Source organism: Nicotiana tomentosiformis, chromosome 2, assembly GCF_000390325.3.
Source record: "Nicotiana tomentosiformis chromosome 2, ASM39032v3, whole genome shotgun sequence".
Classification (NCBI taxonomy): Eukaryota; Viridiplantae; Streptophyta; class Magnoliopsida; order Solanales; family Solanaceae; genus Nicotiana; species Nicotiana tomentosiformis.
Window position 1 is genome coordinate 138310608 of NC_090813.1, and position 14272 is coordinate 138324879.

The 14272-nt window shown below is 36.0% G+C and overlaps 2 protein-coding genes across 2 annotated transcripts; both read right to left on the minus strand.

Moving 5' to 3' along the window:
• Positions 1–6163: 6163 nt before the first annotated feature.
• LOC104090283 (proline-rich receptor-like protein kinase PERK1) lies at positions 6164–10226 on the minus strand. Its single transcript, XM_009595353.4, has 9 exons — positions 10070–10226; positions 9055–9882; positions 8244–8789; positions 7894–7980; positions 7672–7742; positions 7413–7489; positions 7117–7264; positions 6846–7007; positions 6164–6713 (listed from the first exon to the last, which is right to left on the minus strand). Exons 2-9 carry the CDS (start codon positions 9758–9760, stop codon positions 6504–6506), a joined length of 2007 nt encoding a protein of 668 aa, XP_009593648.1. The 5' UTR covers positions 9761–9882; positions 10070–10226; the 3' UTR covers positions 6164–6503.
• A 631-nt stretch (positions 10227–10857) lies between these two features.
• LOC138905699 (uncharacterized) lies at positions 10858–12258 on the minus strand. The gene is made up of 2 exons (XM_070194220.1): positions 12099–12258; positions 10858–11936 (listed from the first exon to the last, which is right to left on the minus strand). The coding sequence occupies exons 1-2, from the start codon at positions 12256–12258 to the stop codon at positions 10858–10860; spliced, it is 1239 nt and encodes a 412-aa protein (XP_070050321.1).
• Between the last annotated feature and the right edge of the window lie 2014 nt (positions 12259–14272).

A 14272-nucleotide genomic window follows, 5' to 3' on the forward strand; every position in this document is an offset into this window, starting at 1 on the left:
CTATATGGAAAGCATATAGTAGTAGATAGTAGATGGAGATTTGTCCCCTCTTTTTTTTTTATTCCCTGATTAACCTAAAGGTTCTGCTATATCTCTTTATTTTTCTAGAGAGCATAATACTTAATTTCTATAAAAGTGCATGGTAACTAGTAGTACTATATTATTCTATTTGATACATCATTTTTCTTTAATGTTCTCGTCATATTAATTTCATCTTGAAGTAAGCTTAATGCAGCAAAGATTACATGTGAATTTTTAATATTATTTTATATTTTTATATATCTGTTTGACACTAATTACTTAGCTGATTTGAGTAAATAAAAGTCTATTGTTGAGAATTATATCCAAATGACATTATGAAGAGTTTAACTCAAGAGGTAAGCATTTTCTTCGTATTTGAAATTGTTTTTGTCCTTTGCTATTAATGATATCAACTTCAATGAGTTCAAGTCGCAATGTACCATGAGGGTAAGATATCAGGATCAAGTCCTGATGCTCCATGATGATAAGAGTTGGGTTTGAGTCCAAATTCAGTATGGCCTAACTTGCATTTATATTGGTAAGACATTGGGTTGAGTCCCACTATACCATATTTGATGATATAAGGATGAATAAAGAAAAATAATATATTTTTCATGAAAAGGCATGAATATTGTCCAACTTGATTTGCTCAATTCCTGAAGTGAATGTGGTAGCGGCGCATAATAAGTCTAAATGAAGACAAGTGGTTGAATAATGAACGTGGGCGTTCTAAAGATCAAAATAATAATAATCATCACTATGATTATAAAAGGAGAACAATAAGGGCTCTCTAGATAGTCTTTCAAAATGTAAAGGCAATGTTTACCATCAAATTGGTATGAAAAATAATAAAGCATGCCGCTGATTATGATCCATTCCTTGAAGAGGATGTGACTTGTGATAAGCATTGAGAATGCAGACCTATTCCTAAAGGTGAATGTGAAAATATGTGATAAAAGTAATAAATAAAGACATGCAAAGCATGATTATATGAATACCACACAACTCACCTCTAAGAGAGGTTTGAGTGAAATAAAGAGAATAAATATTATTGTATGGTTACATGAATATATCATTGGTCGCGTACATGTGATACGCCAATATATATATATATATATATATATATATATATATATATATATATATATATATATATATATATATATACTTTGTCGTGCCTTATAAAAGGTTATTAAATACAAAATTAAAGCAAGAAACGATTTTGCTTATGATGCTTTTGACAATGACAATCTATTATGATATAATTTTCTCCGTGAATGAGATATTTATCATATGAATGGTGTGACAAAAGATTTTGTAGTACAAAAGTTGCTAAGAGCTCCGAAAAAATAATTTGTTACTACCCGAATGAATAAAATTATTCACGGCATTGATATTGTACAAAAGTTGCTAAGAGCTCCGAGAAAATAATTTGTTACTACCCGGATGAATAAAATTATTCACGACATTGATATTGTAAAGTCTCAAAAGAAACTTTTTGAGTTTCAAATGTATAAGTCAAAGTGGTTGGCATATTGATACTATAAATGAAAGGAATACTGAATATCTTCATATTTCTATAATCATAACGGGTAAATATGAAAGATTACCCGAATTTCTTTCTATTTTAACTACACAAATATAAGCATGATGATGGAATCATATGTCACAAGTAAACTAGAGGTTTACTGAAACAAATATTAGTTGGCATGACTGGTTGACCATTCCGGTTCAATTATGATGCTAAAAATTAATTAAAAATTACATTGGCATATATTGAAGAAATAAAAGATTCTTCAAGAATTCTCTTGTGTTGCTTATTCTCATGATATACCAGTTAAGGTTGGGATTGAATCCATTGATTTCTGAAACAAATAAAAGGTGATAAATATATGGGCTCAGTCACATGCCATGCAGACCGTTTACTATTATATGATTTTAATAGATGCATCTATTCTATGGGTCACATGTTCATTTATTATCAACTTGCAATTTGGCTTTTGCAAGATTGATTGCTCAAATTATTAGAGCACATTTCCATAATATAAATTATGATGATATATCTTGATAATACTAGTTTAAATCCAAGTTGGTTTAGCAGAAATTGTATGCCTCCAATTATATCTAAACCATTGGTTATGATAATAAAACTGCCAAAATAAAATTTGGTATGTGATGTATTATTTAATATACAACAACACTTGTACGCATCTAGCCAAGTTATGATAAGTTCTCCCTATTACAATCGATTCAGGGTCAGAAATCAAATAATTTCTATCTAGAAATATGAATGTGCTATATGATTTAATTGTTCCACCACAATGCACAAAGATGGATCCCCAAATAAGACTAGGGATATGTGTTGGTGATCCCAACAATAGGGGGAGAAAATGGGCAGCTGAAAAAGTAATGCATATAATGAATTATTATGAGTATATCTAGATCCTCGTACGAAAAATGTGAACTTGAAGTTCAAGTGATAATTCATTTGAAAAATATTATCAGACGTATTTGCTGACCCAAAGATAAATGTCATATTCAGCCGCTAATGCTCCAAATAAAATAAAGTTCATAATGAGTAGAGTCTATGGAATGCATGAAGCATAATAGACTAACCGGTTCCAAAGATAAAACTCCTTGAAGAAGGAGAGGAGAAAATGTTCAAGATGGTCATAATAAGGAGGCAAGTGTTCTAGAAGAGCACCACGGCATAACACTTCATAAGACCTCATGAGAGGGGCTCGGGTACCTGAAAATAATAACATAAAGAGATCTCAATAAGTTATGTCTTTATTTGGTAATAGTAGAACCGATATTAAATGATCGTCAACGATATTATTAATATAATGTAGCGCTCAATATTATTAATATTGACAAGGATCTTGAGCTCAAATCTGTCATGAAATTTAGACAGATAAATGATTGGCCAAATAAAAAATATGCAATGAAAATTGATTTCACATGAAAAATATGAAGCTGGACGGATAGTCCCAACACCTGAAAGTATAAAGCCAGTGGAGGTATAATATGTTCTTGTGCGAAAAAAAGGTCAAGTCGATAAACATAAAGATGACTTGTGTCACAAGAAGATTTTTAAATATCACGACATTGATTATATAGAGACATGTTATCCTGTGGTGGATGTCGTCATTTCAGATTTTAATCTGGCAATATAAGAAAAATGTGATATGTGTATAATGAAAATCATTGAAGGATTTAAATTGTTCCGAAGCACTCAACAATCCTTATACAGATTAAAACAATCAGGGCGCATGTGGTATAATCGCCTGAGTGAGTACCTGTTGAAAGAAGGGTACACGAATGATTCAATTTGTTCTTGTGTCTTTATAAAAATATCTGGATCTAAATTTGTTATAATCGGCGTGTATGTTGATGATTTAAATATCATTGAAACTTCTAGGGAGCTTCCTAAAGCAGTAGACTATTTAAAGAAAGAATTTGAAATGAAAGATCTTGGAAAAATAAAATTTTGTCTTGGTTTACAAAATGAGTAAATGAAAGATGGAATTTTTGTCCATCAATCAACATACACTAAAAAGATTTTAAAGAAATTCTATATGGATAAAGCACATCCATTGAGTACCCGGATAGTTGTGAGATTACTCGATATAAATAAATATCCATTCCGACCTCATAAAAATAATGAAGAACTTCTTGATCCCGAAGTACCATACCTTAGTGCAATTGGTGCACTAATGTATCTTTCTAACATTACAAGGTCTGACATAACTTTTTCAGTTAATGTCTTAACAAGATATAGCTCTGCTCATACAGGGAGACATTGAAATGGAATCAAACACATATTGTTGTATCTAAAAGGGACTACCGATATGGGATTATTTTATGAAAATGATTGCAGGCCCGATCTTGTTGGTTATGCCGATGCTGGGTATTTATCTGACCCACACAAGGCTCTATCTCAAACAGGCTGTGTGTTTACATATGGAGGCACTGCCATATCTTGGCGATCGACTAAGCAATCAATCATGGCTACTTCATCTAATCATGCTGAGATAATTGCTATTCATGAAGCAAGTCGAGAATGTGTATGGTTGAGGTCTATAATACACCTTATTCGAGACAAATGTGGTTTGAAGTGTGACAAACTACCCACAATTTTATATGAAGACAATGCAACACGCATAGCCCAATTGAAGGGAGGATTCATAAAAGGGGATAGGACAAAATACATTTTACCAAAGTTATTTTTTACACATGATCTTCAAAAGAATTGTGATATTAATGTGTAACAGATCCGTTCAAGTTAAGGGTGGGCATAATACCGTCCGAACCGAAAAAATCGACCGAACCGTGAATTTTAATTTTTCGATTTCGGTTTAATCGGTTATTCGGTCGGTTTGCGGCTTTTAAATTATTAGATTTCGATTTTTTGGTGCGATTTATGATTTTGGTGTTTCGGTTTTCGGTTAAACCGAAAAATCAAAATTTTGGGTATGCTCAAAACTTATGTTGTAAAATGTAAACTACTAAACTTAATGTTCTGAAGTCCACCCCATCTGAAATTCTGAAGGCCCAATACCAGCCCACCCAATTTACCCAAACCTTAAGCCTAATTAGCCTACACTACAGACTTTCGCTTTCCTTTTCTTATTTTCCCTTCCTTACTCATTAGAAATTAGAAATTAGGGTTTGTCACTTCCTCATCTGTCACTCTAAGTCTATGCGAGTATGGGATTGCTGCAGTGCTGCCAAGTGCCGACGCTCATCCTTCTTCCTCAGCTCGTCGATTTCGCCGGTCGCTCATCCTTCTTCCTCGGGTTAGTGGTATGTGTATTGTGACTAGTTTGCCACTGTTTTATTGTTTGGTGATGCCGTGATGGTATTTCTATTTTCTAAACTTGGACTTTGGTAGCTTTTTGGTGATCCTCATCCACGGTTTTGTTGTTTGGTGATGTCACTGTTTTGAACCAACTATTGGTAATTGTTTGCTCTTTGGTAATTGTTTGGTGATTTTATTTGATTGCTAATGGATATTTACTCATCCTAGAGGGGTCTGTCTGATTATGCATTGGTTAGTCATAATCAGAATGACAGAATCAAAATGCATGCCAAAGAGATGCAAAAAAGCTTTCAATTCTTAGAATAATTAGTCTCTGTTACAGCTTTATGATTTTCATATGAAAATTGAAATGGAATCAGTGGACATTGCCCCCAGTGGAATGAAAATTTATGATTTTCTGATTTTAAAAAACATCAATCAGTGGCACGTCTATTATAATCTCTGCCAATTCTTAGAATCAGTGGCACGTCTATTATATTCAGTTACATAAGTAGTCTACATTGGATATAAAAATCTTGAACCGTTAATAACCGAAAAATTAAACCGCAAAAAACCGAATCGAACTTTGAAAAAACCGCACCAAACCGTAAATACTTTGGTTTGATTTGGTTATTAAAATTACAAAACCGAAAACCGATAAACCGAACCACACTTTCATAATAACCGACCGAACCGACCGACGCGCACCCCTAGTTCAAGTGATAATATGGCTGATTTGTTCACCAAATCTCTACCGACGTCAACCTTCAAGAAACTAGTATACAAGATTGGGATGCGAAGGCTCAAGGATGTGAATTGATGCTCTCATCAGGGGGAGTTAATACACGTTGTACTCTTTTTTCTTTACAAGATTTTGTCCCACTGAGTTTTCCTTGCAAGGTTTTTAACGAGGCAACCAAAAGGCGTATTTCTAAACACGTGTACTCTTTTTCCTTCACTAGGATTTTTTCCCATTGAGTTTTTTTCTAATAAGGTTTTAACGAGGCACATTATCTATGGACATCCAAGGGGGAGTGTTATAAGAAAAATAAAATTATGGTGGATGTCTACTCTTCATTCATGATCTTCTCAAATGTTTAATGACATATTCAATGATATATTTTTATGCTTAATGACATATTCAATAACATATTTTTTTTCACTTTTTATGCCTAAATAAAGACCTTGTAATAGATAGGAGAATACACACAATTGAAGAAGAAATAAGAATTTCTCATCTCTTTCTCTCTATATCTCTTAGCTTGTTTTTCCTTGTTCTGCATTGTTACTTTGAGTTATATTTCATAACAATACTAGTTTACTAGCAGGCATATCACTATATTGTAAAACTGAAAGGTTTTTAGCATTTCAGTAGAAATTGTATGTGAACTGCTGTACAAATTGAATTAAACAAAAAAGTATAAATGTATTCCGATCCTATAAACTTTGTTATTGAAATCAAGATATGAGTAAATGTACATCATATATAGACATTGTTGTAAGTAATCTCAAATCTCTGTTTACCGATTCCAGTCAAGAACCATTTGAAAAAAAATGTCAAGCTTCAGGTGAACCCTTTAGCAAAGCAGCAGTGCATTCCTTTTACTATCTCTTCCCCCCCCCCCCCCCCCCCCCGAGGCACCAAAATCTCTGCCGGAGGAGGAGAGTAAGGGTTGAGTCTTTACTCACTTGGAGTACTTCCATGTTCACCGTTGTTGAATTCTTGGGTTGTCATAACCATTTTCCTGAATTTCATCATGTCAGCATTATACATAGCAGTATCATAGGCCTGGGTCACCCCGCTTGAGGCGGCAAAGCTAGGAGTCTTTCCAGGTCTTGCACTATCGTTCAAGTCCTCCAATGATGCATTGCCTTCTAAGGTACGTACAATCTATTCAGAACAAAAAATTTATAAGTGGAACGTAACTAGTTACCTGGAAATAAATAAGGAAGACTATCTGCTACAACATGTTAATTGTAGTGAAAAAAGTATTATTTCTACTTCTAGATAGGGCAATCACACCTGGCTCATTTTGGGGCGTCTTTTAGCAGAATGGCGAATGCTAGCAGCAGCACAGGCTACCATGCGATGTAGCTCATCTGTATCATAGTTTCCTTCAAGACGCATGTCTACCAATCCGTCATATACTCCCTCTTCCAGTGCTCTTGTAAGAAGCGGCCTAGCCTGTACACAGCCATATATCAGATCAGTAACTAAAGCAAAAGATTAAAGTCTAAGCACATAATTTAACATCTTATCACAATCAAATCGTAATGCTTGATCTAGAACAAACCCAATCTACTAAGCTATCTTCCATGTATTTATCATTAGGATCAACAGGTCGCCTCCCGGTTATGAGTTCCAACAGCATGACTCCATATGAAAACACATCTGATTTCTCTGTTAGCTTTCCACTGGATGCATATTCAGGAGCCAAGTACCTGCAATATGTTGTTACAAATTAATCTTCTTACTTAGAGACTTATTATTTAGCCAACTTTCTGTATATAACTGGTTCTAATTGTTCAATTTCAGAATAGAAGTTTTATATGACAACTTTCACCAAGAAAAAAGTTATGTTTGACTCACCCGAATGTTCCCATAACACGAGTCGAGACATGAGTATTGTTATCAGAAGTAAGCTTAGCCAATCCGAAATCTGCCACCTGATAACAAAAAACATTCCTTTAAATCTCGGGTCAATTTATGGTTATTAAATCATTCTTAAATAATATTACGCGGTCTTAAATCAAAACTCATTTTGCTTCTTTCAATTTACATATCCAGTGAAAAATAAAAACACATGACAATGTAAGTTTATACACAAACCAAATGTGACTCATTTTACCAAGGCTTCATAATTGTAGTCTAGTAGAATATTTGCAGCCTTGATGTCGCGATGGATAATTCTATGTTGGCCTGCATGAATAAAGCAAGAAATGAGAGTGAGTGAGTGAGAGAGAGAGAGAGAGAGAGAGAGAGAGAGAGAGAGAGAGAAAGAGAGGAGAGAGAGAGAGAGAGAGAGAGAGAGAGAGAGAGAGAGAGAGAGAGAGGAACAGAATGTTCATACAATCTTCATGGAGGTAAGCCAGTCCCTTGGCTGATCCCAAAGCAATTTTAAGTCTGGTTTCCCAATCCATGACAGGTTGACCTTTCCCTGCAACAATAAATTTGACTTCACCCTTAACAAGCATGGAATTAAGAAATGTATTGAATCGATTCTTTTTACTGAATTGATCCGATCACAATTACAAATAAGAAATTCAGAGATTTACTAGAAAAGGATACTTTGATTTCATATTACATGGTCTCTAAAGAAGTCTTTCAAATATATATAAATATTGAACTTTTAACTAGACTAATTAATCTTAATTAAGAATGAATAAGATAATAAGGCATTTTGAATAGGAAAGAATGTACCATGAAGGTGGAACTCCAAGGTTTTGTTGGCAACAAATTCATAGACCAACATGCGCTGTCCATTAGCAATACAATATCCAACAAGGGACACAAGATGACGATGATGAACTCGGCTAATGATCTCAACTTCAGCCTGAAATTCTCGTTCGCCTTGTCCACTGCCTGCTTTCAAACTCTTGATAGCAACCTCTCTTCCATCAGTCAAAATACCTTTGTGCACGTACCCGAACCCACCTTGGCCTAACAGATTGGCCTGAGAAAATCCATCCGTAGCCTTAGCTAACTCCTCATAACTGAATTGGCTTTGAGAGAAACCACCAAGTCCACCCATGTTAGGTGATTGAGGAGGCAATGGTCCTTGGCCTGGCGCTTGTCCTGAAAAACCTGAGCCGAATTCGCTGCTTGAATTAGTTGCCTGATGTGGAGTAGCTGCAGCCCAACCACCTTGAGGAATCCCCATTTCACTCTGTGGTACCTTCATGACGTGATCCCCCATAGACTGACGTCTGTTCCACTGACTGTTATAATTTTCATATTGATCACCTCCTAGTTTAACCCAAAATATACAGAGTTGTTATTTAGATCTATGTTTTTGGAGCTCTTCATTCTATAACATTGAAGTAGTAAAAATGCTTAATGTTATTCTTCACATGCTAGGTTACAAGAAAACATTATTCAAAACCAGTGCAAAAGAAAATGTGTTGAAGGATTAAATTAAAATAATTGAATACTCCTATGTTTTAAATAACACCATAGTAATTTGAAAACGGGAGATGGGGGGCTAATTATTATACTACTCCATTCAACAAACCTTTAGGTGGACCCATATAGTATCTCTGCTTCTTCTTCCTTTTATTACACCATACGCAGAGAACGATAACCACAATAACCAATAAGCCGCCCACGGCAAGTCCAGCTATTACAGCCACATTATTTGAAGAGGAATCAGAATCAGAAGATGGCGGCGAATTGTTATTTCCAGAGGAACCAGGTGGCTTATCTGATGGTCGATCGGGTCCAGAGTGTGGAGGAGGAGACAAATGTGCTGCATGAGGAGCTGGAGGTGATTGTGAAGAAGCAGGAAGTGGTGGAGAAAATACAGGTGATGGAGGAGACCCTGGATTCTTAGGAGCAGGTGGTGATGGTGTAGTGTTGGATGATGGTGGAGGAGATTGTACAGGTGGTGATTGTGAAGGAGGGGATTGGTTATTATCATCTTCTGGTGGCGATGGAGAAGATTGATCATCTTTGGGTGGTGGTGATGCTGGTGGAAGAGAATCGTTTTTGGGGGGTGGTGCGTCAGGGGAAGGAGGAGGAGATTGTGGTGGTGGTGACGACGGAGGAGATTCATCTTTTGGTGGTGGAGATGAAGGAGTAGAATCATTTTTTGGTGGTGATGAAGATGAATCTGAAGAAGGTGAAGGTGGTGGAGGTCCATCTGAAGAAGGAGGGCTACTCTTGCTAGAACTAGAATCAGTACTATTATTGGAGGAAGCAGTATCAGGAGATGAATCCATTTTCTTTTGTTTTTTGCACCAACGTTGAACTTCCGGCCAAGATTCAATGTCAATACTTATATACACACCTGCCGGAAACTCAATATCTCCTGTTAACTGCTCTTCTCAACAATTCAATGTTCCTATGATATTGCCATAACAATGAAAGACAAGTGTTAATTATCTTTTAATAAGGTGGAAGCTGATATATTATTTTTTTGCATGAAAATAGCATATTAAATCAAGGTACTTCTCACATTAATGTAGTTATGGAAACTGGTTGTAAAGAAAAGAGAAAGAAAGAAACATGCAAAGAGAAGGGATTTTTACCTCAAAGAAGAACAAGAATGAATGGTTGTGAAATGGAATAGAGAGAGAAATCTCAGCATTGTGTTTTTTCACGTTCTTACAAAGAAAGTCTACCCCTTTCCCCAGCCCCAACCCCCCAAACAACATTTGCTTCCTAAAAAGAAGGGTGTTTCTCTCTCCTCTTTCTTTTTCCAAATCTCTGGTCTTTGGCTTTCAACACCTCTAATTTGAACCAAGATTATGAGTTAGTTAGTACTATTTCCAGAATTGTAGCTCTTCCTTGTCTTTGTGCCTTCTTATCTGATTACCTCACAATTGTCATTGCTCTTACTCTCTCTCTCTCTCTATACATGTGTATCTTTAGTCGTGGTACAAGAATTTGCTAAGACCATTTAGTTATTGTGTGATTCACTGCTATTAGACATGGTTATCCAAAACTTAATTTGTTGAATGACGGCAAATATATTCGTTTTAAATTTGATAGTCCGTGACATTTTTTTTATAACAACTGTGAATATTACCATTGATAACAAAATTAAGCAATACACCTAAAGAGCTCCTAGCTTCCACCAAAAAACCGGGACTGCATATCTCTTATTACACAATAGTCTCTGTATGAATCCTCTACTCCTACTTCCTCTATTTGACAATTTAATCATGCCTATTCTCTCTTTTATCTCTTTCTTGATCTGTGTAACTATAGTATCCACCTGTACATTTCTATTTTGAAACAATTTTTTATTCATGGCAGTCCATACGTGATAGATAGTTGCTCCCCATATGGCAGCCATCACTTCCTTCTTGAGTTTCTACCAATGCTTCCTTCTAATTACATCAAATACCAGTTTAGGCTCCCCTGCATGCAGTTGAGTATTTGTCCATTGCAAAAATGATCTTCTTATAGCATGTATCCATGGACAGTTACCAAACAAATGCTGGCTAGTCTCAATTTCTTGATCATCACATAAACAGCAGTCCATATCTATAACTATAATCCGCATTTGGCCTAATCTTTCTTTTGTCAGCAATCTCTTTTTAGTTGCTAGCCAAGCAATGAATCTGTGCTTTGGCTGTGCAAATTTACTCCAAACTAGACTCGCATTCTCCATCTTCACTTGGCCTCCCAGTAGAGCGTTATAGCTGCTTGTTATAGAATAGTCCCCTTTAGGAGTTAGTATATACTTACCCTGCACATACCATTCTTGCATCTTCTCTTTGAGGGAGTTCAGTTTTTTCCAATACCAACTGAAATCTTGGGGCGCAGTGTGAGACCATACATTAGGATCATTCTTGATGTAGATGTCATGCACCCATTTGACCCATAATGAGTTCTTGCTCTGAGTTAGCTGCCACAACAGTTTCCCAACTGAAGCTTTATTCCAACTACTGCATCCTTTGATATTTAGGCCACCATTTTTCTTAGGACAACATATCTTCTCCCATGAAACTAATGGAACTCTTCTCTTATCTTCTGAAGTACCCCATAAGTAATCTCGACATCGTTTATCGACTTCCTTTAAGACACTCTGAGGTAAAATAAACACTGCACCCCAAAAGCTGTATATTGAAAACAAAACTGCAGTTATCACTTGAAGCCTTCCTGCATATGACAACTTCTTTTCATATGTTACTTTGATTCTATGAGTGATCTTCTCTATCAGTTGTTGACATTCCAACTTGCTCCACTTCTTAGGTGATAGAGGCAGGCCAAGATACCTAATAGGAAAAGAGCCCTCTGAGAACCCTGTGTCATCCAACGGTCTCTCCTTAGTTTGATCAGTCACCGCTGCCATGAATATGTTAGATTTGTCCAAGTTTGCTATCAGACCTGACACCTCACTAAAATGCTTTAGTGCTTCCATTACTCTATTTACTGATGTCTCTTCACCTTTGCAAAAAACCATTAAATCATCAGCAAAGATGAGATGGTTCAACTTCAATTATTTACTCATTGGATGGTACTTGAAGTCTGGAAGTTCACCCATCCCCCCTAGTGTTCTGGAGAGGTATTCCATGACCAACACAAAAAGTAAAGGTGACATTGGATTACCTTGTCGAAGTCCCCTTTGCCCTTCAAAATATCCATGTAGTTCACCATTTACAGTAACTGAAAATTTTGGTGAAGTCACACAAGCCATAATCAATTGGACAAATCTTTCTGGAAATCTATAGCCAAGCAAAATCTCTTCTAAGAACTCCCAACTGCCCATATCATAAGCTTTTCGGAGGTCAATTTTCATTAGACATCTAGGTGATGTCTTCCTAGTATAGTGCCTCAGCAAGTCATGGCAAATGAGCACATTATGCATCATAGATCACCATGCACAAATGTTGACTGATTGTCTGCTACTAAGTACTTTACTGCACCTTTCAGCTTGCTACAAATCACCTTTGAAATACATTTGAACAAGACATTACATCATGCAATTGGTCTGAATTGACTAGCATACTCTGGATCAGTTACCTTAGGGATTAGAGCAATGTTGGTGGAGTTAATCTTCCATTCTTGAAGAAATCTAGAATAGCTTCAGTAATATCCCTGCCTAGAATATGCCAAGAATCTTTAAAGAACCCACTGCTGTACCCATCAGCCCCTGGACTTTTATTGCTATCAATCTGGAATAATACCTTATTGACTTCATTTTTCCTAAATAGGTTTCAGTAGTTTCGGCTGTAATTCTGTTGTTAGTAAGGGACCATTTTGTATGAATCCTTTGTATGCTCTCCTTCTAATACTGGCCTTTTGCCCAAGCAGCTCCTGATAGTAGTTCAGGAATAAATCTACAACTGCTCCTGGTTCTCTCTGCCATACCCCTTGGTCATCTTTCAATTGAATAGTAGCTAGCTTTAATCTTTTGTGTCTTATTATTGAGTAGAAGTACCATGTATTGTCATCACCCAACCTTAACCATGTAGCTTTACTTTTCTGTTGTAAGAACATTTCAGCAAGGTAGGATGATTTTCTCAACTTCTGATATTTCTCATGTTCTTCCTGTTGAAGATCAGGATTACTAGGATCAGTCTGCAACCTCTCCTGCACCTGTTTCAATGCTTGTCTATCAACTTTAGTTGTTTGCTCAATATTGCTGAAGTATTGACTGTTGAGTTCCCTAAGCTTCCTTTTCAATAACTTCAGCTTTTTAACAATCTGAAACATTTTTCATCCTTCTATAGGTGTTCTCCATAATTCTAATACAATCTGATTAAACTGAGAGTGTTGTGCCCAAGCATTGCCGTACTTGAATGATCTTTTAACCCTATGAGTTTCATGTGATAGAGTTATCTTTATAGGATAATTGTCACTTATACCCTCAGGTAGGAGCTTGGCTTTACATGATGGCATAAGGTCTAACCAATCCCCATTAATGAAGGTCCGGTCTATTTTAGAATATATTCTTTGCCCACAGTGTCTATCATTCCAGGTATATTTACTGCCCTAGTATGGTAGTTCTAAAAATTCACATTCTCTCATGCAATTATTAAAGTGTGCTACTTCTGCCCATGTAACTGGATTACCCCTATCATGTCCTCCATATTTAAAACTGAATTGAAGTTACCTGTGATTAACCAAGGTAACTTACATTCTGAGTTTTGTTCGATTAACCAACTCCAAAAGCTCTTTCTCTCTTCCTTAATATTAAATGCATACACAAAGGTAATAGCAAACTGAATTTGGAGAGGGACATAATAAACTTCACATGTTATTCCCTGTACATTGATGCCTTTTGGAGTAACTCTGTAATACTCTGGCCTCCAAGTAACCCATATTCTCCCATTATAATGAGCCTCCAAATTTGTGACATACTGCCATCCACTAAATAGTTTCCCTGCTACTTGCTCAATTCTGTCAGACTTAATCTTTGTTTCTAGTAATCCTATCATACCATCCTTTTCATCATTGCAAAGGAGTTTAATCTCCTTTTATTTATTAGGAGCATTAGGCCCCCTTACATTCCAAGAAAGAATATTAACCATTCCCTGACAAAGGAATGGATTGTTCTCCCAATTTGCCCACTGGAACCATCTCTTGTGCCTTGCTAGTTTCTAGTTTATCAAGTGCCTAAAATGAATTTGCCCAGTTTAAATATTTCACATCATATAAAAATGCGAGGATCTCGTCCTCAATTCCGAATCACAAGTATTTTACACATTGTGCCAACTAAAATTTTCAATTTCCTTTCTTTCTTCTTTTCAATAAATGTCGTAAATAATTTTCTCAACACA